At 37.5% G+C, this 21513-nt stretch overlaps 2 protein-coding genes across 3 annotated transcripts in view; one reads left to right on the forward strand and one right to left on the reverse strand.

The window, feature by feature from the left end:
* The window catches only part of LOC116279760 (E3 ubiquitin-protein ligase HERC2-like), a 71111-nt gene that overhangs the window by 25594 nt on the left and 24004 nt on the right, over window positions 1–21513 (reverse strand). The window lies entirely within an intron of this gene.
* The window catches only part of LOC140690856 (germinal center-associated signaling and motility-like protein), a 29341-nt gene continuing 16415 nt past the window's right edge, over window positions 8588–21513 (forward strand). Inside the window, exon 1 of the mRNA XM_072952982.1 lies at window positions 8588–8725. Coding sequence (XP_072809083.1) covers window positions 8697–8725 — 29 coding nt within the window. The 5' untranslated portion in view covers window positions 8588–8696. The remainder of the gene's footprint in view (window positions 8726–21513) is intronic.

Here is a 21513-nt window from a genome sequence, read left to right on the forward strand (position 1 = left end):
GTTCATTATCTGTCCCTTTCCATTACAGTATAAATTCCATGGAGCCATGCCTTCCTGTTATTTTGCTTATTGCATTTAGACACTAACCCAGTGTCTAATACACAGAAGTCCTTTAATCAATAGCCACTGAATGGGTAAACTGTAAGACAGATTGTTAGGATGGTATGTGGTCATGGTGGAGGCAGAACTAAAGAAATGGAAAGGTATAGCTGATTCTCACTCACTCACAGGGCAATCTCACAGCAGTATTGTCAAGAAAGAACTCTTGGAACTGTCAGAGTCATGCACAGGTGACTCCAGTGATCTCTTCATTTTACACACGGGGAGTAAAACAAATGATGAGCCAGCAGGGATGATGTGTGAAGCCAGAAGCCCCCATAGAAGCAAATCGATAATCTCAATCTGCTTCCATTGTCCCTGAACATTTCTGGAGCCCTTATTTACAAAAACGTGAATTTTTTCTTCCCTTTCTTTTAAAAGGAAGAGTAAATTCATTAAAATTAGAGCCCACTGAGATGTGAGGAACAGAGCAGCTGTAAACTCAACTGTCAATCCTTTTAAAGTCCCAGAGAGTGAAACTTACTTATCTCTATAACTGGCATTTTATGAAGCAAAATAAACTTGAAGACATGTACATTCACAGTGTTTTAAAATACATGGAGAGTTTCCCAGTGCATTTTGTAGAAACGGAGCTCAGAGAGCCTCAGGCATTTGCCAAAATTCACACATAGAAGTTATACTGGTGTGGACTTAACTGAGTTAGAATGCAGAGAAAATCCTCTGCCTTGCGTAGAGAAGACCTGAGCAGCACTGAAAGTCTGAGAAAGCACCCGGGAGACGGATTCTGACCCCCTCCAAATTCAGGAAGCATGGAGAGCTGTCAGAACACGGGTGGTTTCATAGTGTGGATGTGGGAGAGGAGAAGTGAGCGAGGATAGTCATGTGTAACTGAGTCATGGCACAATAAAGTAATTGCCCTGTACAGACAGTCACCTCAGACAAACTGATGAGGACATCAAAAAGTAGAACAGTAAACCGAAAACTGCATTGTCCCCCTGGGTGTTAACTATCTCCTCTGGAGATATGAAAATTTTGTTGACCCACATATGAAGAAAATGTTTGAATGTCACCAAGAGAGGGGGACCAAGAGATCAGTCATGGTCATGAAGTAATATAATAGTTTGGTAGAATTTTTGAGGACATAGAGATCTTTGTGACAATCAGTGGCTTACTCAAAGGCCAAGAGCTCCTCAGAGCTCCTTGGAGCACACTCAAGACAACAAGATTCTTAGTACAAAAATAACATTCCTGGTAAAGGAAGAGTTTTGTTCATTCAGTGAGTAACCAAAATTGTTACAGTGAAAAAAAAATCACTCTTGAAAATGTGGCCCCCACCCCAAGTCCTGTGACATTATGACAAAGAAAGGTAGCATGGTGACAGTTACGGGGATGAGTCCAAATTTTGTGAGTCAATTATGCAGTCACAAACTCTACCCATGAATGCGGGCAACCTGCTAAAATACCAAAGACTACAAGAAGAGAGAATTAGATTACTGAAATGGATCAGTGCTCATCAATCTTAATTGAAACTGCCAGAAACTCCGTGTTCTGTTTTATCTTAAATACCATGAAAAACAAATAGACCCCAGAATGTCACTTACTGATGGTGAGACAGCAGCAGCATCTTTCTGCATTCAGGTGCAAACATTGTATAATGAGCTGTATTTTATTTCAAGAATCGATAAGATCCACAAACTCAGGGCATGTGACATTAAAAAGCAGGAAAGCAGCCAACAGATTTAGAAGCCATAAAAATACTGGAAATCTCCAAGCCATTAGTGGCAAGTGTGCTAGACTGTCTTCAAATGCATGTGTAAGGACAGAGCCTTAAGTTTTAAAATCAGAATAGGTTTAAATTAGAAGAAGCACTTTTTTTCCCCTAAGAAAACTGTCAGCAAAAGTAGTGAGGATGATTCATAGTGTTTTCAGAATAAGAAATATATGCCAACCCCAAAGGACCAAGTGTGTCATAAAACCCTTAAAATCACAAGACATTCATTTTATCCCTTGGAGCAATCAGGAGGCAGACAGACGGTAATGATGTCAGGAAGATGAAATTGGAAGGAACGAAGCTTTGGTTTTTTTTTTCCCTATTGACTTATTGCAATTTTATTATAATTTCTGTACACACAGAATTGATTCTTTTCATGAATAAAATGTTATTTTAGGTTTTTATACTGCCTAACATTGATTCAGAACATAAGAATCAGTTATGTCTACACAAAATTTATCATGTAGTGGAGGGGAGAGTCTGAAATATTTGCCTATACCATAATTTTGGTACAGGTTTTAAAGATTTTTTTGAAATCCAATTATTCTATTATTGGTGTACAATACAATGACGAACTAATTTTTTTTGCTAGATCGTTTATATTTACTATGGTAAAACACATATAACACATACATTTACCACTGTAACCAAGTTAAAGTGTACAAATCAGTGGAATTAAGTGCAATTACAAAATAGTGCAACCATCATTAGTATCTGGTTCCAAAACTTTTGTCACCCCCCACATGCTCTCTTTAAGCAATCACTTTCTATTTGCTTTCCCTTCTCCAGTCTTTAGCAACAATTAAATCTACTTTGTCTCTACGGATTTGACTATTTTGGATATTCCATACAAATAAAAACATACAGTATGCGGTATTTTATGTTTGACGTCTTTCACTTAGTATAATGTTTTCAAGGTTCTTGGATACTGTAGCATGTATCAGTATTTTATTTACTTTTATAGCTGAGTAATATTCCATTGTGTGACTTCACTGCATTATGGTTCTCTATTCATCTGTTGATTTAAAAAACAGAAATTCATTTTGAACTGTTTCCCTCTGTACTCTTTGATTTGTATAATAAAAAGAGCCTCAGTAGAGGACTGTTACTAAGAATTTGACCAGTGAAATTATTCAGGACTGGGTTTGTATATTGCACTGGCACTAATTAGTCTGGACTGTTAGTCAAGTCTCTAAGTTAACTGTTCCAGTTTTTTGATATGTATTTTAAAGGGTTTTCAGAGCATTATTCTAATTTGTAAGGTAAGATCTGCGCCTGTCATAGTTACTAATACATTCCCCACTGTCCCATATATTTGCCTGATATCTCGCATGTTGACAATGCCTAATATATATTTATTATTATTATTATTATTATTAGTCAATGAATGAATGATTCTGGAGGTAGTCTGTTAATCAGAGTATAAAATGATCTGTTTTTTTCTTAGCTTTATTAAGATATAATTGACATATAACCTTGTGTAAGTTTTAAGATGTTCCAACATGTGTTTTCTCTCCAAAGCACCAAATGACTCTCTCCCATCAGCTGGATGTCAATCCAACTAATTCTGACACTATATAATGCAAATTACTTCTGAGTGACCCTGCAAGGGGCTATCATGAACCCCACTTTAAAGATGAGGCAACTGAGGCTTTGCGTGGGCAAATGACTTGCTGAAGGCTATGTGGTTATTAAGTAGTAGAGCAAGGAGTGCACATGGGTTTGCACCTTAAATAATATATTTCTTATCCCCTCACTCCCTTAGTTATCTAATGCAGTCTAATGGGTTCAAATACTAACTATATCATGAAGATTCTCCAAATTATATCCCTGGCCAGCACACCCACACCCAACTTCATAGTATCTCATACAGTTCATTGTCTATGTTATAACTTCATTTGGAAGATGGAATGGACTAAACTGCATTCCTCCAAAATTTATATGTTGATGCTCTTAACCCTACTGTGACTATGTTTGGAGATGGCGCCTTTAGGGATAATTAAGTTTATCTGAGTGAGGTCATAAGAGTACTACCCTAATCCCATAGGACTGGTGTCCTTATAAGAAGTTGAAAAACACGAATCTGCTTCTCCTTCCTTCCTCTCTCTCTCTCTCCCCATCTCCCTCTCCCACCCTGAGCATGCACAGAGGAAAGGCATGTGAACACACAGTAACAGGAAGGCTATCTATAAGTCAGGAAGAGAGACCTCACCGGAAACCAACCTTGATGACACCTTGATCTAGGATTTTCAACTTTCAGTACGTGAGAAAATAAATTCCTGTTGTTCAAGCCACCCAATGTGTGATTTTCTTTGGCAGGCTAGCACCAATTCCAAATTTAATGCTTCAGAAAATGAGCCCTGTTCCCTACCAGATCTGCTCTAGCTTCACCCTCCCCATCCCAGTTGATAATAACTCTATTCTACTAGGTTCTCAAGTCAGAAATCACATAGTCAACTTTCATCACTCACTTTTCCACTCCCTACCCTCACTCAGCACATGAAATCTCTCTGAAAGTCCTACTGGCTCTATCTTTAAAATATTCAGATTACAATTACTTCTCACAACTTGTCTCCCTGTGTCAACCATAATCACTGTATTAAAATGTAAGTCACATAGAATGTATCTTATTCGAAAGCATTCACTCCCATTCACCTGACTCTGAATAAAGACGCAACATTGCCGTAACAACCCACGAAGCCCTATACTAGCTGCCCCTTCACCTTCCATATCCATTACTTCTCTGACCCGATGGCCCACCACTTCCCCCATTCCTCCCCTGGCTGTACCCACAGGAGTCTCTGTTGTTCCTGACGCATGACAGGCACTCATCTGACATTACTTTTGTCCCTGCTGAGGACTCTGCCTAGAACCACCACCCTCTCCTCATGTCTGTCCTCAAGTTTCACCTGGGGAGTGACTTTCGCTGTTGCACTACTCACAATGGCAGACCCGCCCTTTCTCCATTCCTGCTCCACTCCTCTCAAGAGTACTTTCCATCACCTCACATTCCAGATGCGTATTTCCTCATTCCCACGTCTGTGCCTCCTTCTTTCAGAATGGAAGCTCATGAAGGCAATGGTTTGTTCATTTCCTTCTGCATCGCCAGCTCCCAGAGCATGGTCACACAGATGCTGCTTAATGCTCGTGTGTATAAATATGCTGAACTGCACAGTGTGAGACCGTGGCCGCCTGGAGAATGCAAACAGCCCTAGGGAAGAAGGAATTCTCTCTCTGTTGAAAACAAGTAGTCTTTTCTTCAACTTGCCCATTCCAGAGCTGAACACGCTGTTAGAAGAGATAATTAGCTTGACTGTGGTGAGTGCTTCACAGTATATACCAAAATATCATGTCATACATCTTAAATAGATGCTATTTTTATTTACCATACCTCAATAAAGTTAGACAAATAAAACAAGAGACACTGGGTTTTGCAGCTTCCTTTTTTTTTCTTTTCTATTTATCTGCAACTTTACAATTATTGTGCTACTTCACGTATCTTGTAAGCTGCCATCACAGATTACTCAAAGACCTGTGTAGTCTTAGTTTGTCTTAAAACATTTTTTTTACAACTATAATAGTGGAGTTTTTTGGTCAAAATTTTCTTCAATTCAAAGTTTTTTTTCCATATTGAAGATAATAAAACAAAAACAAATACACTTCATTACTTAGAACAATATATTCCATATGCACAGCCATTGAGCTTCTCAGAATTTGAGTTTCCCCATGCATCACTGAGCAAAGCAATGGCATGGACTCCCGTCATGTGGGTCACATGGGGAGATGTTAGCCCAAGGGTACAAACTTGCCCTTGGAAGACAAGTAAGTTTTGGGACCTGATGCACAGACAGCATCGTGATTATAGCTAACAATACTATACTATGTAGTTGAAAGTTACTAAGAGACTAGATCTTATGTGGCATTTAACCATATAAACCAGCTGATTGTCTTCTGAATGGTGTGCCTTTCAACTGAAAACAGATTATAAGAACAAAATGTCCAAAGTTATTACTGAGCATGGGTCAAAGAGCATTTGAATAATACAGATTTTTATTTTATATTTTATTTATGTTTAATTTTATAGATTCCAGAAAGAATGCTGATATTGATTACTAAACTATGTATGTTTAACTCTCTACGTATAATAAATCTAAGTCATCTGCTTCTACGCCCACTATCAATTCATAACGACATCAGTTTTCTGCAACTTAACCTCTAACCTTAGCAGGATGTAAACATCAGAACCATTAAGATTTGCCAATTCTTAGTGTCAATGACTGCCAGTTCATTCAAGGAAGTTGAGCTTATTAACTGCTAGTAAAGGACCAAATGCCAGAGGGAAATGCAGCATGAAGTTTGGCTTAGGGGAAAGTTCCTAGGAGGTGATAGAAAGGATGTTCTGTTGAGTATGCTAATTAAAGGTTGAGTATTTGCATTTTGATTAGGGAGAATGAGGCCACAGATCTATACATAGTTTGTTAAACCAAGCTGAACCTTTCATTGTTCAGAATACGTTTTTTAGTTAGGTCGTGGTCTTAAAAGGGATGGTAAACAAGACCTCAAATTCTTCAAAACTATTAACTTTGGTTTTTTTAATCCTTCAAAGTTTCTGGTCATTTCTGGAAGGAATGAGGAAATAACTCAAGGAAATAGCTTTCATTGTGATATACTTCCGCAAGTGGTGTCATAAAAGGAAATTTCCCTTCTACATTTGAAAATGTGTTGTGGCAACAAGGACACATCCCTCACAAGTTCCAGATAAGGATCAGTCGAGCTAATTATAACATTGTTGAGCATGAACTCCTCATTCTCATCATCATCACCAACTAGGCAATTGTAGATGACTGTTCTCTGACTATCAGAATAAATGGAAAGCATTTTGTGTCCTTTTCCAAACAAATGAAAGCTGAACTTGTTGGTATCCAGGAGACCAAGTAGAGTGAAAAAGCAAGTAGAGAATACTGACAGGGGGGACTCTTGCAGAGGATAGAAATGACCTGCATCTGTGGGGAAGTTGAGGCACTGGCTTTGAAATGACTGGCATCTCTTACTCTTCTGCACAGCACTGAGAGTGCTAAATGAAGCTCCTATGACGTGCACATCAGTTGTGCTCGGTCAACTCTCACCGCCACCATCATTGCGGAATACCTTACAGTTCACTAAAACTCACTTTCACTTATACACTATCCATTCTACAGATGAAGAATGCAAGTCCCAGGAGGTTCACTGGTTAGCCTTCGGTAGTAGAATTAAAGTCTTGTCCTTCCAGATGGACTCATGCTAGTGTGAGCAGAGAGGAAGTTAAAGAGGCTGAAGAAACTAGAGGCCTTTGGTGTTACCACATCGCCATCATTTAGTGTCTGAGGTCCAACAGGGGCCTGCTTAATTGAGCATGTAGGGGATGATGAGTTTATCTGTGAGTAATAAACGGTTTATTACACTGGCTCTCAAATCTTAGCAGGCAGTAGAATAGCACATGCCCAGAGTTTCTAATTCAGCAGGTGTGAGTTGGGACCTGAAATCTGTATTTCTAACAAGTTTTCAGATGACACTGGTGCCGCTGGTCTTGGGACCATGCTTTGAGAATCCCCAGCCTAGTACCTTCCTCCTTAAAGGACCAGCAGGAATGGCATCAGTAGGGAGCTTGATGGAAAGACAAAGCATTAACCCCAGTTGGAAAGAATCAGAACCCACACTTACAAGGTCCTCAGATCACTGTGAAAGTTTGGGAAACAAGGCTTTGGTACATAGGTTCTTAAATATGAATTAAGTAAACCATAAACCCAGAATGGTGTGTGAGACAATCCTGCCTCAAATATATTTCTCTCACTCTGGTGATTGAAACATAACTAGTAATACAAAATTTAGAAATGATTATAAGGCACTTGAGACCCATGAGCTCTGTCGATGGGGAGCAGTAACTTAAACATCTTCAGCCATGGTATTTTTATTTGGGAAAAAAGAAGGAATCGGAACAGACGAACATGCAGTTTCTGAATTCAGCAGATCAATTTCATGCTGGATACAAACTGAAGAAAATCAGTTACCTGTTCTGCTCTCCACTTGGGGGGAAACGTAATGAATAAGCCATTTCACCCCCCCAACAGCAGTGGCTCAGAGTCAGCAGTCAGCTAATCGCCTGCTTTGAAATTATCACCATGGCCCGCTTGTACTTTGTGGCTCTGATGGGTGGTGTAGGGGAGGGAGTGGGGGACCAGATGGTGGAGATGAGTATGTTAGGCCCTGTCTCCTTCCCGCTTGTAATACTAGCCTTAGAACAACAGGAAGAACAATTGCTCTACCTCGAATAACGTTCAGATCTTTCTATTTTCATACTCTTTCTCTGCAGTCTAGTCTTCTGAAGCATCAGACTGCTGAAGAAAGATATTTACACTTGATTTGATTTTTATGAATAGAAGAACAGACATTTTATTTTTAATTATCATTCTTTTTCCTTACAAGAGTTTCTTTTTGTGTGTTTGGAAGAGGACAAAATATTGGGAGTCTTGAAATCTCAGATTTCTGAGAAATAGGATGGCCCCTGCCATGTCTGAGCCTGAAATCCTGGAATTTCCTTGGAAGCAAAGTAAACCCAGAGTGTTAGATTTATTCTCTCTCGCTTCAGCTTGATTCTCCCTCTACATTACACACACACACACACACACACACACACCCCGCCCCTTCCTGTCCCCCTCCCCTTCAGATCCGCCCCTGTCTACTTTACCATGCCTATGCCCATCCCCAGGCAGCTTGTGATTGGTGAAAGCACAGGCCAGTGGTCCGATGCAACATCCTGCCCTGTATTGTGGCTGTTGTTACTTTGGTCAAGGCACCCAGGATCTGAGAAACAGAGTCACTGTGAAGGATGGGAAATTATCTCCTGAGAGAATTCAGGTGAGTCCTGACTCCGGGCACAGCCCTTCTTGGAGAAAGAGAGCAGGGAGAAGGAAGCTAGGTGTATGCATTTGGAATAGGGGGGCAGTGTGACTTGAAGAAGGCTGAACTTGAAGACAGCACCCTCTAAGAGCACACAGAGACCTCCCAGTTCACCTTCTCTTGGCTTACTTTGCAATCATGGTAGGTTGCCAGATTTAGAAAGTAAAAATACAAGATGCCAGTCTGATTTGAATTTCAGATAAACAGATACATTTTAAAGTATAAATATCCCCATGCAATATTTGGAGCATTATTGCATGGGTCACACTTACACTAAAAAATTGTGTTGTTTACCTGCAATTCAAATTTAACTCTGCATCCTGTATTTTATCTGGCAGCCTTGGCCTGTGGTCACTTGAATCTGTACACTTCTCTTTCCTCATCTGGGTAAAAGGCTTCCCTCTTCATTCGTTAGCTTCATGGGATCAGTATGAGACTAAACTGTCAGGTTCTTGAAAATTACAGAAGCAAAATAGTTCACTGAAATGCTTTTAATTTAAGTAGTACTTTTTTGAGTTTTTTTTTTATCCCTATCCCCATCAAATGCTTTTGAAGTTGTAGAACAGATACGGATAATAAGTATCATTCTTTTTACACCTTGCTTAATATTAAAGACTGTCTCTGCAGCACCCCATTCACCCATCCACTCTCCCGAACTCCTCCCATACAGTCTTATTATATTATATTAAAATACTAGGCTTAAAAGATGGCATGTAATTGGCATATAACATTAAGTATAAGCTGTACATAGTGTTGATCTGGTGCATTTGTATACCGCAATCTAATTACCACCATAGACTTAGCTAATAACACTATCACCTCTATCATGTCAGATGACTTCACGTAATAGCATTTCTTTTTCTGTGCTACAAACAATTAACATCTAGTCTCAACAGCTGTGAAGTTTATAATACAGTACTGTTGACTATAATTGCTATGTTGTGCATTAGATCTCTAGGACTTATTTATTTCCTAGTTGCGAGTATGTATCCTTAAACAACATCTCTTCAATTCCACCACTCCTCAGCCAGGTAACCACCATTCTACTCTGTCTCTATGAATTTAGCTTTTTAAGATTCTACCTATAAGTGAGATTATACAGTATTTGACTTTCTCTGTCTGACTTACTTCACTTAGCATAATGCCCTCAAGGTCCATCCGTGTTGTCACAAGTGGCAGGATTTCCTTCTTTTTCATGGCTGAATAATATTCCCCCTCTCTATATATAGACTCTTGAACAATGCAGGGTTTAGGGGCACTGACCACTCCACACAGTCAAAAATCCACATTTATCTTTACAGTCAGCCCTCCACATCCGCAGTTCTGTGTCTGTAGATCATGCAGTACTGCAGTAGTATTTACTGAAAAAATATCTGCTTGTAGTTGGACCTATATGGTTCAAACTCTGTTGTTCAAGGTTCAGCTGTATATACATATGTACATGACAATATTATATTCAAGGGTAAACTGTGTGTATATATGTATACATATTTACATCACATCTTCTTTATCATTCATCTGTTGACAGATATTTATACTGTTTCCGTATCTTGGCTATTGTGGATAATGCTACAGTAAATATGAGAGTTCAAATATCTCTTGGCTATCCTGTTTTCATTTCTTTTGTATATATACCCAGAAACAGGATTGCTGGATCCTAGGATAATTCTATTTTTAATTTTAAAATAATTTTTGTAGTGGCTGAACCAACAGTGTACAAGTGTTCCTTCTTCTCTACATCCTTGCCAACCCTTATTATCTCTTGCCTCCTTTTTTTTCTCTTTCATTCTTGATAGTAGCCATACTAACAGGTGTGAGGTGATATCTTACTGTGATTTTGATAATTTGCATTTCCCTGATATTCAGTGATGTTGAACATTTTTTCTGTACCTATTGTTCATTTGGATGTGTTTTTTAATACAACTAGGTTGATTTGGTGACACAATGCTCTAATCACATTACTCCTGTGTTTCAATGAGCAAATCCATTCCCACCAGCTAGCAGTTGAAATGTAGACCACTCATTCTGGAGTTTAAAGTCCTATATATTCTGTTTTAATCACTCCCTCCTTGTTTTCTTCTCACTTTGGGCGTTGCCTCCACTGTCTTATGTAGCAGCTGACCTCTAATGAAGTTACTAAGGAGCCTCTCAAAGGCAATTGTTACTTTGAATATATCTTTGCAGTCTCTGTGACTCCCTAGAACTTAGAGCAAAACAGGGATTTAAAGAATGTGTACTTAGTTTAGTTAAAAAATTTTTTCTTCCCTTTGTGTCATAAATGTGTTGTATGGACTTTATACCCTTGTCAATCTGACCACTTGTTAATTTTTTGAGTTCAACCCTGCCTGCCTTGGCTGTCAGAACTCTTGCTCCAAAGTTCACTTTCAATCAGTTTTACTTATCATATTCATTCTGCAGTGCTCTGGCCAAATGCTCCATCTTCCTGATCTCTGCCAGAAATTATTATTTATTTATTTATTTATTTTTACTATTCTATGCCTTGTAAACAGTTATGCACACTGATGACACTAAACACATCCTGCCTAGTGTCATGACTACATGGGTGTAATTCTTGTAGATAGTGGATTCTTTGACTACAAGGGCAGTGTCTTTAAACTCTTTGAGAAAGCCTTGAAATTCTTGCTCATACTCTGAAGAAGGAAGGCTCTCAATAAATGTTTTCTGGCTGATATGAAAAAGCACATGTGATTCTCATTCAAGAAAAGCAGAAGGTAAACTTATCTGCTTCAGAATACTGAGACCCAAAGGAGTTTTCCTTTCTTTTTTTTTTGTCTCCCTCTTTATGTTGATTTTCAAAATTTCTGACATATACCTATTACTGTGTTGTGATAGGGTTGGTGATCTCTTTTGGAACAACCCTGAACTTCTCTTACTATATTAACATTAAAGCAGCAAGAGGATGCTGATTCAATTAGACCATGTTGTAAATGAAGCCAGTTAAGACTCAGAAAGATGGGAGTGACTTGGTTTGCTCACCTTTGTGGTTGGAAAGACCCTTTCTCATTCTGCTCTTCAGCCATTCCTGTTTAGGATCTTATACCCAACTCCTGGAGAAGGCTATTGGCTGGATCTCAGTTCTATTTTAAAAATCCAGGCTGATGTGAAGAGCAAAGGGGTGGAGGTACCCTCTGGAGTTCTCATGATTGGCATCTATGAATGATGCCTCTGCAGTCCAGGGACTTTTCTAGGTCCAGCATGCCGCTACACTCAGGGCAGCTAGATTCAGCAGTACTCAAGGAACTCACAAGGCTGAGTGAAGTACTCAACTTACATTGATTGTAACAACTGATAATTATCTCAGGCTTTATCTCTGCCCTGCACACTTTTAGGAAATTTATTAGATTATCCCATTATTTTTCCGTATCTACTATCCAAAGTGGTGGTTATTATCCTCACATACTGTGATCTTGGGAAAATGCAATATTAAATATGAAAATGTGTCACATAGTTGGATACGCTGATTAATTGGTGATGGGAGATATTTTATTCTCAGTGAGTAAAATATAGGTAATTCCTGTCTAGAGCACTCTTTATTGGTGAACTTGGTAAGGCAGGTTAGCAGCATTTCTTGAAGGTCATACAATCAGGTAAAAGAGAAATGGATAGTTTCTGATAAATAATTCACTGGGAAATCACGAAGCTGGATTAAACTTATATTTGATAATAGTCCTTCTTTACTTGTAATCCTGGACAAATTCCTTGGTTTCTGGGATTCCATGTCCTTATGTCCACAATGGGGATAATAATGTTGCCAGATCCTAGCTTCAGTTGTGAAGATAAATGAAACAATGCATGTATGTTAACAGGGACATCGTAGGCTATTAATCACTGATGGCGATTATTTAACTACTTTCGTACTCTGAAGTCAGATTTTTTTTCAGGTTCTTGAGCCATAGTCTATTTCGCTTTAGTGAATTACTCATAGAAATTATTTGGTTCACAAGGAACCAAATTCCATGCACTGCAGATACGACTGACAACAAAATGGAAACATTCCACCTCATAGAACTTGTTTTATTAACAGAAAGGAGTTACAATTATATAAATTATACAGTTCAGGTAGTTAAAAGTACTATGAATTACATACAGCAGAGGAAGGAGTGTGATGTTATGAACATCTAATCTCTGAGGAGAGACCTGGATATTTGAGAATAACCAGATTAGGCAAAAATCTGTGGGATTCACTACCAGACAGAGAGACTATATATATATATAGTCTTTATATATACTATATAAAGGCCCTGAGGAGGGTCTGAGTATGGTGTGCACTGGGATTAGGCGCACAGGACATGTGGTTACTAAGGTGAGCTGAATTACTACTTGCCAGCTCCGTATTTTATAGCTGGTTGTCCTGTGCTCCTTTCTTTCTCTTTGTATTGAGATATAATTGGTATGTAAAAATTTGCATATTTAAAGTATACATTTTGTTAAGTTGTTACATATGTAAACTCCTGTGATATTATCACCCTGATCAATGTGCTAAATATATTCACCTCCAATTTCCTTGTATTTTCTTCTCTGTGTTTTTTTCTTAACTTTTTTGTTGAGTTATAAGCATTTTACAATGTTGTGTCAAATTCCAGTGTAAAGCACAATTTTTCAGTTATACATGAACATACATATATTCATTGTCACATTTTTTTCTCTGTGAGCTACCATAAGATCTTGTATATATTTCCCTGTGCTACACACTATAATCTTGTTTATCTATTCTACATTTTGAAATCCCAGTTTGTCTCTTCCCACCCCCCACCCCCTTGGCAACCACAAGTTTCTATTCTATGTCTATGAGTCTGCTTCTGTTTTGAACTTACTTTTATTTTATTTGTTTTAGATTACACATATGAGTGATCTCATATGGTATTTTTCTTTCTCTTTCTGGCTTACTTCACTTAGAATGACATTCTCCAGGGACATCCATGTTGCTGCAAATGGTGTGATGATGTTGGTTTTTATGGCTGAATAGTATTCCATTGTGTACATATACCACATCTTCTTTATCCAGTCATCTGTTGATGGACATTTAGGCTGATTCCATGTCTTGGTTATTGTAAATAGTGCTGTTATGAACACTGGGGTGCAGGTGTCATTTTGAAGTAGGGTTCCTTCTGGATATATGCCCAGGAGCAGGATTCCTGGGTCATATGGTAAGTCTATTCCTGGTCTGTTGAGGAATACCCATACTGTTTTCCACAGTGGCTGCACCAAACTGCATTCCCACCTGCAGTGTAGGAGGGTTCCCTTTTCTCCATAGCCTCTCCAGCATTTGTCATTTGTGGACTTTTGAATGATGGCCATTCTGACTGGTGTGAGGTGATACCTCATTGTAGTTTTGATTTGAATTTCTCTGATAATCAGTGATATTGAGCATTTTTTCATGTGCCTATTGACCAGTTAGTATGTCTTCCTTGGAGAATTGCTTGTTTAGGTCTTTTGCTCATTTTTGAATTTGGTTGTTTGTTTTTCTCTTATTAAGTCATATGAGCCGCTTATATATTCTGGAGATCGAGCCTTTGTCAGTTTCACTTGCAAGAATTTTCTCCCATTCTATAGGCTGTCATTTTGTTTTTCTTATGGTTTCCTTTGCTGTGTAGAAGTTTATAAGTTTCATTAGGTCCCATTTGTTTATTCTTGCTTTTATTTCTATTGCTTGAGTAGACTGCCCTAGGAGAGGATTTTTGGGATGTATGTCAGATAATGTCTTGCCTACTTTTTCTTCTAGGAGGTTTATTGTATCTTAACATATTTTAAAGTGCACAATACCTTATTATTGACTATAGGTGCTATGTTTACTGCAGATCTCTGAAACTTACTTATGTAGCATAACCAAACTTTATATCCATTGAACAATGCCCCATTTCCTCCTCTCCCCCAGCTCTTCGCAGCAACCACTCTACTTTCTGTGTCTATGAGTTTGTCTATTTTCAATTTCACATGTAAATTGAAATTATGCATTATTTGTCCTTCTGTGACTGGCTAATTTCACCTAAGCATAATAGCCTCAAGGTTCACCCATGTTGTTGTAAATGGTAGAGTACTTTCTTTTTTATGGATGAATAATATTCAACTGTATGCATATGCCAGGTTTTCTTTATCCATTCATCTATGAGTAGACATTTGTGTTGCTTCTATATTTTGGCTATTGTGAATGACACTACAATAAACTTAAGAGTGAAAATACCTCTTTGAGATCCTGATTTTGATTTCTTGATGTATATCCAGAAGCAGGGTATATACTGGATCATATGGTTATTATGTTTTTAATGTTTTGAAGAGTCTTTATACAATTTTCCATAGTACCTGCACCATTTGGCTACCTACCAACGATGCACAAGGGTTCCAATTTCTCCACACCATTACCACCACCTGCCGTGTGTGTGTGTGTATATAGATAGATTTATTTATATATATATGTTTTTGATAACAGTCATTCTAACAGGTGTGAGGTGATAACTCAATGTGATTTTGATATACACTTCCCTGATAAGTAGTGATGTTGAGTACCTTTTCATGTACCATCTGTATGTCTTCTTTGGCAATGGAGGGAAAAATGATACAACTGTTCTTAAAGAGTTTAATTTAAATCTGTTCTGCAATGAAAAATGCTTCCTTCTTTTCAAGGTAAATCAGTATTTATGGAAAGCCTATATGTGACAGCACTCTTGACCTCAAGAAAAAATTAACACAGAGGACAGATTACAGTCCTCTAATGCCGATGAAAAAATTGCTAAGCCACTTCAAGAAGCACTGCAGTTAATCACCATTCTGTAACTTTAAGAAATTAGAGATTATATAGCTGAGAAAGCATAAAAACTTTTCAAGTTGACTTCTGCTATAAAGTGAAGTTTTTAAGAGTGTATAGAATGATGATTTGATACATGTATATGTTGCAAAATGATTACCAGGGTGTGATTCCTGGTGTCAAGTCATGGGTAATTTCCACTACATCACAACAGCCTCTTTTCAAGATAGGGCAGACGTTAATGTGTTCTAGGTAGAAGCATAAATATTGTGCTGTAGAAACAAGAGGAAAGAATGAATGTAATTCTGGATTAGAAAGACAGGAAGGAAGGACATGTTTAAGGAACTGCTGTTTGGATTGTGCTGCAAATGTTAGGATTGTTGACCAAACTGGAAAAGACTTTCTAAAGTGTAGAGACAGTGTGGGAAAAGGTATGAGTTTGAAGTATATAGTGGTTCAGGAAATACAATTAATTAATTGTCTGGTAATTATAACAAATTGTTCATGAATAGATCCAATTGGAGAAGGACTTGAAAATGAGATTCAGCATTTGATGATAAAGTCTTCTACAGATATTAACTACTATATATAAAATAAACAAGTTTCTTCTCTAAGGGATTATATTCAATATCTTGTAGTAACCTATAAGGAAAAAATATGAAAAGGAATATATGTATGTGTATGTATGACTGAAACATTACGCTGTACACCAGAAATTGACACATTGCAAACTGACTATACTTCAATAAAAAACAAACACGATAAAACGTAGCTCACAAAAATTAAAAAAAATAGAAACATTCTTGTGTACAAAATACATTTCATTAGACAACAAAAAAAAGTCTTCAAAAGCACTTGGGAAGTGATAATGTAGTGAAAATTTATGAGTTGGAGAAAGATGTAACGTGGCTTATATTTTAAAGAGAATTGTATGAACTCAGTGTGTAAGGTGAAATGAAAGAGAAAAAATGGACAAAGTTAAGAAACTCTTAAAATACACCAGTCAACAGATGGTGAAGAGCTAAAATTCAGCAGGAAAAACCAAAATGAAAAAAGACGTTTGGTGAAAGTAACTGCATTTCCAATGTTTGGCAGTCATTTAGGTCACAGATGTGATGTGAGAGAAGGATAAAATTATTCCCCGAAATGAAATTTAAGATTATTCCTGGCATTTCCAGGGGACCTTTCTGTAATTAGAGAATCTTGGCAGATGCTGTATATATTTGGAGATGAAGGAAACACAGAAACAGAGAGGCAGTGATAGATCTTAGGTGAGACGGAACTGGAGAGTCCCAGCTTCCTCTTACAGCTGTCAAACAAATCCCTATCAAATCTGCCAGATGGAGGAAACAGAAACGCTAAGAATCAGACTCAACCCACTCCCTTTCCTTTTCCTATGATAACGTTCTTTACTTTCTCCAGATGCAACCGTTACCCCATGCCTCTGTGTGGTCATTCACCCAATGAAAGAGCTATGAGTCTTGCACCAAGGGTTTTCCAGATCTATTCTCAGTCACTCTACTCCAATGGTACTGAGGGGAAAAGGAAATGATATTTATCAAGCAGCTGAAGGGTGCCAAACATATTGTACAGTTGGGTTAAATCCTCCTAATAATACAATGAAGAAGACATTGTTATCCCCATTCGTACAAGTTTTGAAATTTAGGGCACAAAGGTTTCAGACTCACAGTTAGAAGAGGCAGTTTAAGTCATTAGACACGAAGTCAGCAAGACGCCAAAGCTTGCAAGCCTTGTCTGCTTACTTGAGAGAGAACTTAAATAGACTTCTTTTCAAGAAGAAGGTATATCCAGGCTGTGCTCTAGGCCTTCTGGAACATGGGAGGGTGTGAAGCCTGATGATGGTTCTCTGAGGGGACCGAGGGGATGCAGGGTTAGCCTTCTGCCTGCTGCTCATCTAAAGAATTCAATATTAAATGGATAATCAGGAATGTTTCCTTCTTCTGGAAATCTGTACCTGACACACACATTATGTTTAGAATGTATGAATCTTCTCTCCATCTACTCAGTGATGGAGTTCACGATGTCCTACCTCCAAATGCAGCATCTTGGTATACAGACTATTTTAAGCTGAAGGAGTTTGAGGAAACAGCAGAAGCAGGACAGTTATTCTGACCTCCTCACCCTTTCCGCTCTTCCCTGAAAGCATGAGCTAAATTGCTCACTTGAAAGATGCTCTCCTGTACCAGGAGGAAGGGAGAAATTCTTATCACCAGAGACAAGGAACTGAGGACCAAGAAAGCTATATAAACAAACTGTGTTACATCTTCACCATTTATTTCCCTTAGCCTAAACCCCTCTGCCTTGTCAATTCTTCACAGATGTTTTGTTTCTTTGTCTAAAAGGTATAAAAGCTTCCTGTTCTGCTTGTTTCTTCTGGTCTTCATTCTCTTGTGAAGGCTCCCATGTATATGCAAAAATCAAATAAAATTTGTATGCTTTTCTCCTGTTAATCTGTCTTATGTCAATTTAATTTTAGGCCCAGCCAGAGGCCTAAAGAAAGCAGAGGATAAGTTTTCCTCCTCTACATCATCTACCTATCTATCTGAAGTTTGTGTGTACCTATGAACACATCACACGAACAGGCCCTAATTGATGAAAAATAATAGGACAATTTCTTAATAATGGCATAAAAAACTTCAGAACTATAGATTGATAGTTTTATTGTTCTTGATCATCTTGAGTATCTTATGATCTCTCTATGACCCAGACTTTCAAAGGTGATAGTTTAAAGGAAGATTCAATAACAGAAAATCTATACTGCCTCTGGTGGAATTAGACACAGTCTTAATTTCTTCAGACAAGATGGATTTAGAACTTGTAGAAGGTTTTTGGAGAAATCTTCATAACTGAATCTCTATAACTGTTCATAAAGAAGCCATGCATTCCTGCTCAGGACTAAAATAATCAAATTAAAACCTTGGATATTTCCCAGAGAATAAAGCTTTAGTGTGCCCCTGACTTTAGAAAGGAGAGATAGTAAACAAAATATAGGAAAATCGGCCTTAAGACAAACTTGATTCATTGTCTCAACATTCTGCCATTACTTTTTAAAAAATTAATTTATTTTTTACTTGAAGTATAGTCAGTTTATAAATGAAGATGAATTCTGCCATTACATTTTAAATGTATCAAGTGCTTGGCCAGACATCAGAGACTGGAGCATCTGAGGCAAAGTCCCAAGGCTGAAGCAGGTGAATTTTCCTCATGTAGGTGATCACATAGACTTTCCCTCTTTATTCTTATTAGCTAATATTTAAGCAAAGGTAGAATCTAACAAATTTCGGTGATGCTGTTACGTTTTCCAAAAAAATAAAGAAAGAATGGGCTAGAGATTTTCAAAACTAACTCTTCTTTGAGACCACTGAGAAGTATTTTGCATTGCCATTTTCATTCAATTTTTAATAAAGTTGCAGGTGCTTTAAAAGTGGAGAAAAGAATAAGGAAATCACCACGAAGAGAGAAACTGAGGAGTGCTAAAAAGTGGTAGCAAGTGTTAAGATGGCCTTGGTTTAAGCCCCTGTCATGAGATTCTTTTGTCTATTTTTAAAATTAACCATACTCCCAAGTTCTTATTTATTTATTTTATTAATCATTGTATATTTATATTTTATATATTTTATAATATATATTATATGTTGTATTATTTATTATATTATTATTTGTTATTGTTTATTATTTTCCCCAGTTTTATTGAGATGTCATTGACATATAATATTGTATTAGTTTCAGGTGTACAGCATAATAATTTAACATTTGTTTATACTGCAAAATAATTGCTACAGTAAGTTTAGTTAACATTGATCACCTCACACAGTTGCAGTTTTTTGCGTGTGATGAGAACTTCTAAGATCTTCTCTATTAGCAACTTTCAAATCTATAATGTGTTATTAACTGTAGCCACTGTGCTGTACGTTACATCCCCAAGACTTATTTATTTTATAACTGGAATTTTGTGCCTTTTGACCACCTTCACATATTTCTCTCACTCCCTGCCACCCCTCACTTCTGGCAACCATCAATCTCTTCTCTGTATCTATGTGCTGGTGACTTTAAGGTACCACATATAAGTGAGATCACATATATAGTATTTGTCTTTCTCTGTCTGATTTTTTTATTTAGCATAATGCCCTCAAGGTCCATTCCATACTCCCCAGTTCTTAACCTATTATCAACTTTCACCTATGCAAGACCATTCTCTCTATTTTTTCTCCTTCCTCCCTGATTCTCAATATCACTCCTGTTCCCCTAAGAATCAATTTTAGCATATTTCACCTGTAACCTTAGAGAGAATGGATCTATTTATCTAAAATTTGAATAGATACAAATGATAATATGATGTCAAATGAGTCTATTATTTACTTTCTTTACTAATCAATATCTCTGAGATCTGTAATTGTTAGAGTAAGTGCATCTGCTATGTAGCTGCTTCTGCGTGTTCATTATCTGCACTCACTTCATACCATTCATTCACTGCCAACCCTCGCACCAAACTCCTTCTGTGGACATTGAGAACACACCTCTTACATCCCTTTGGAAGGAGTGACCTGGAATGCACCCTGTTTCTTTTCTAAGAAGAGGCTGCACCTTCTACTCCCCCTTTCTGGATAGCTTCTGCATCTCCACATCCATTCCTACAATTGGAACATGCATGTTTCCTAATTCTGCCATTCATTCATTTTAATATAAATTTGTATCCAAGTGCTATTTTAATTTTCATTTTTCTGGTTGTTTGTTGGTGATTTTCTGTATTTATTCATATGCTCGTTAGGCACCAAAGCTTCTTTCAAATGTTTACTGTTCAAATCCTTTACTCATCTTTCTTTTTTTAATTTGGTTTCTTGCATTCTTGTGGATTAGCAAGCACCTTTTGAATACTGCAGACTCACCTCTTGAGTGTTAGCCAAGTTAAAATAAAAAATACTCAATGACACATGTGAAAGATGGCAAAGAAGACCTGATTTTACAGTCTAGGAGAGAGATGGGGCTCAACTCCAAGTATGGCATGGGCAAGTGGGGATTTATAACTATGGAAGAGAGTTGGGGGGGTGGTCAGTGGGTGAAAAATTGCTAAGAAGAAATAGGGATAAAGGTGGTTCGGCTAAACCAACCTGAGTGAATTCTTGCTGAAGACAGGCCGGGATGATCAGATATTACTTGGGGGATGGTGGAGGATGAAGAATTTGAGCTATCAGGGGCGAGGTTTCTAGTAAAAGTTTCATAGCAAGATTCTTGTTAAAACTGGATTTTACAAGGAAGTGCATAGATGGGACTAGGAGGAGGTTCAGGAGACTGACTAATGTTGGCTCACACAAAGAACCTCTGTTAGCTATTACAAATACCTGTTCTTACTGAGCATCTATATGCTAGTTACATTTTTTATTTACTGGAAATCCTAAATGTTGATATAAAATTTGTTATCTTTTTGCCTCATGGTTTGTGATTTGGTGCTTTCAAAATAATTAACTTTCCTTTCATCGATTTCTATATTAAAGCAAAATTTGCATATAGTGAAATGAGCAAATGTTAAGTGTAAGACTTGAGTTTTACCAATGTGGATACCCATATAACTGGTACCCAAATCATGATATATATGTAATTTTTTCATTATCTCAGAAAGTTTCCATGCCTCTTGTCAGTCAGTCACCTCCAAACACTGTTCTGGTTTCTATTCCCATGTTTGCCATTTTGTAAATGGTCCCGTACAAAAGAACATACTCTTGCATTTATCTTTTACTTAACATTAATGAAGAGATTCATCCACATTGCATGTACCAAAGTTCATTCTTTTTTTATTGTTTAATGTTCCAGAGTTTATTCAGGTGCAAATATACAAGATTATGATTATACATTCTTCTATTCATAGTATTTGAGTTGCTTCTGATTTTTAGCTATAATGAATCAAGCTACTAAAAATACTCACGTACAAATGCTTTTGTGGATATGTGTTTTGAGTAATTTCCTA

This window comes from Vicugna pacos, chromosome 3, assembly GCF_048564905.1.
Source record: "Vicugna pacos chromosome 3, VicPac4, whole genome shotgun sequence".
Lineage (NCBI taxonomy): Eukaryota > Metazoa > Chordata > Mammalia > Artiodactyla > Camelidae > Vicugna > Vicugna pacos.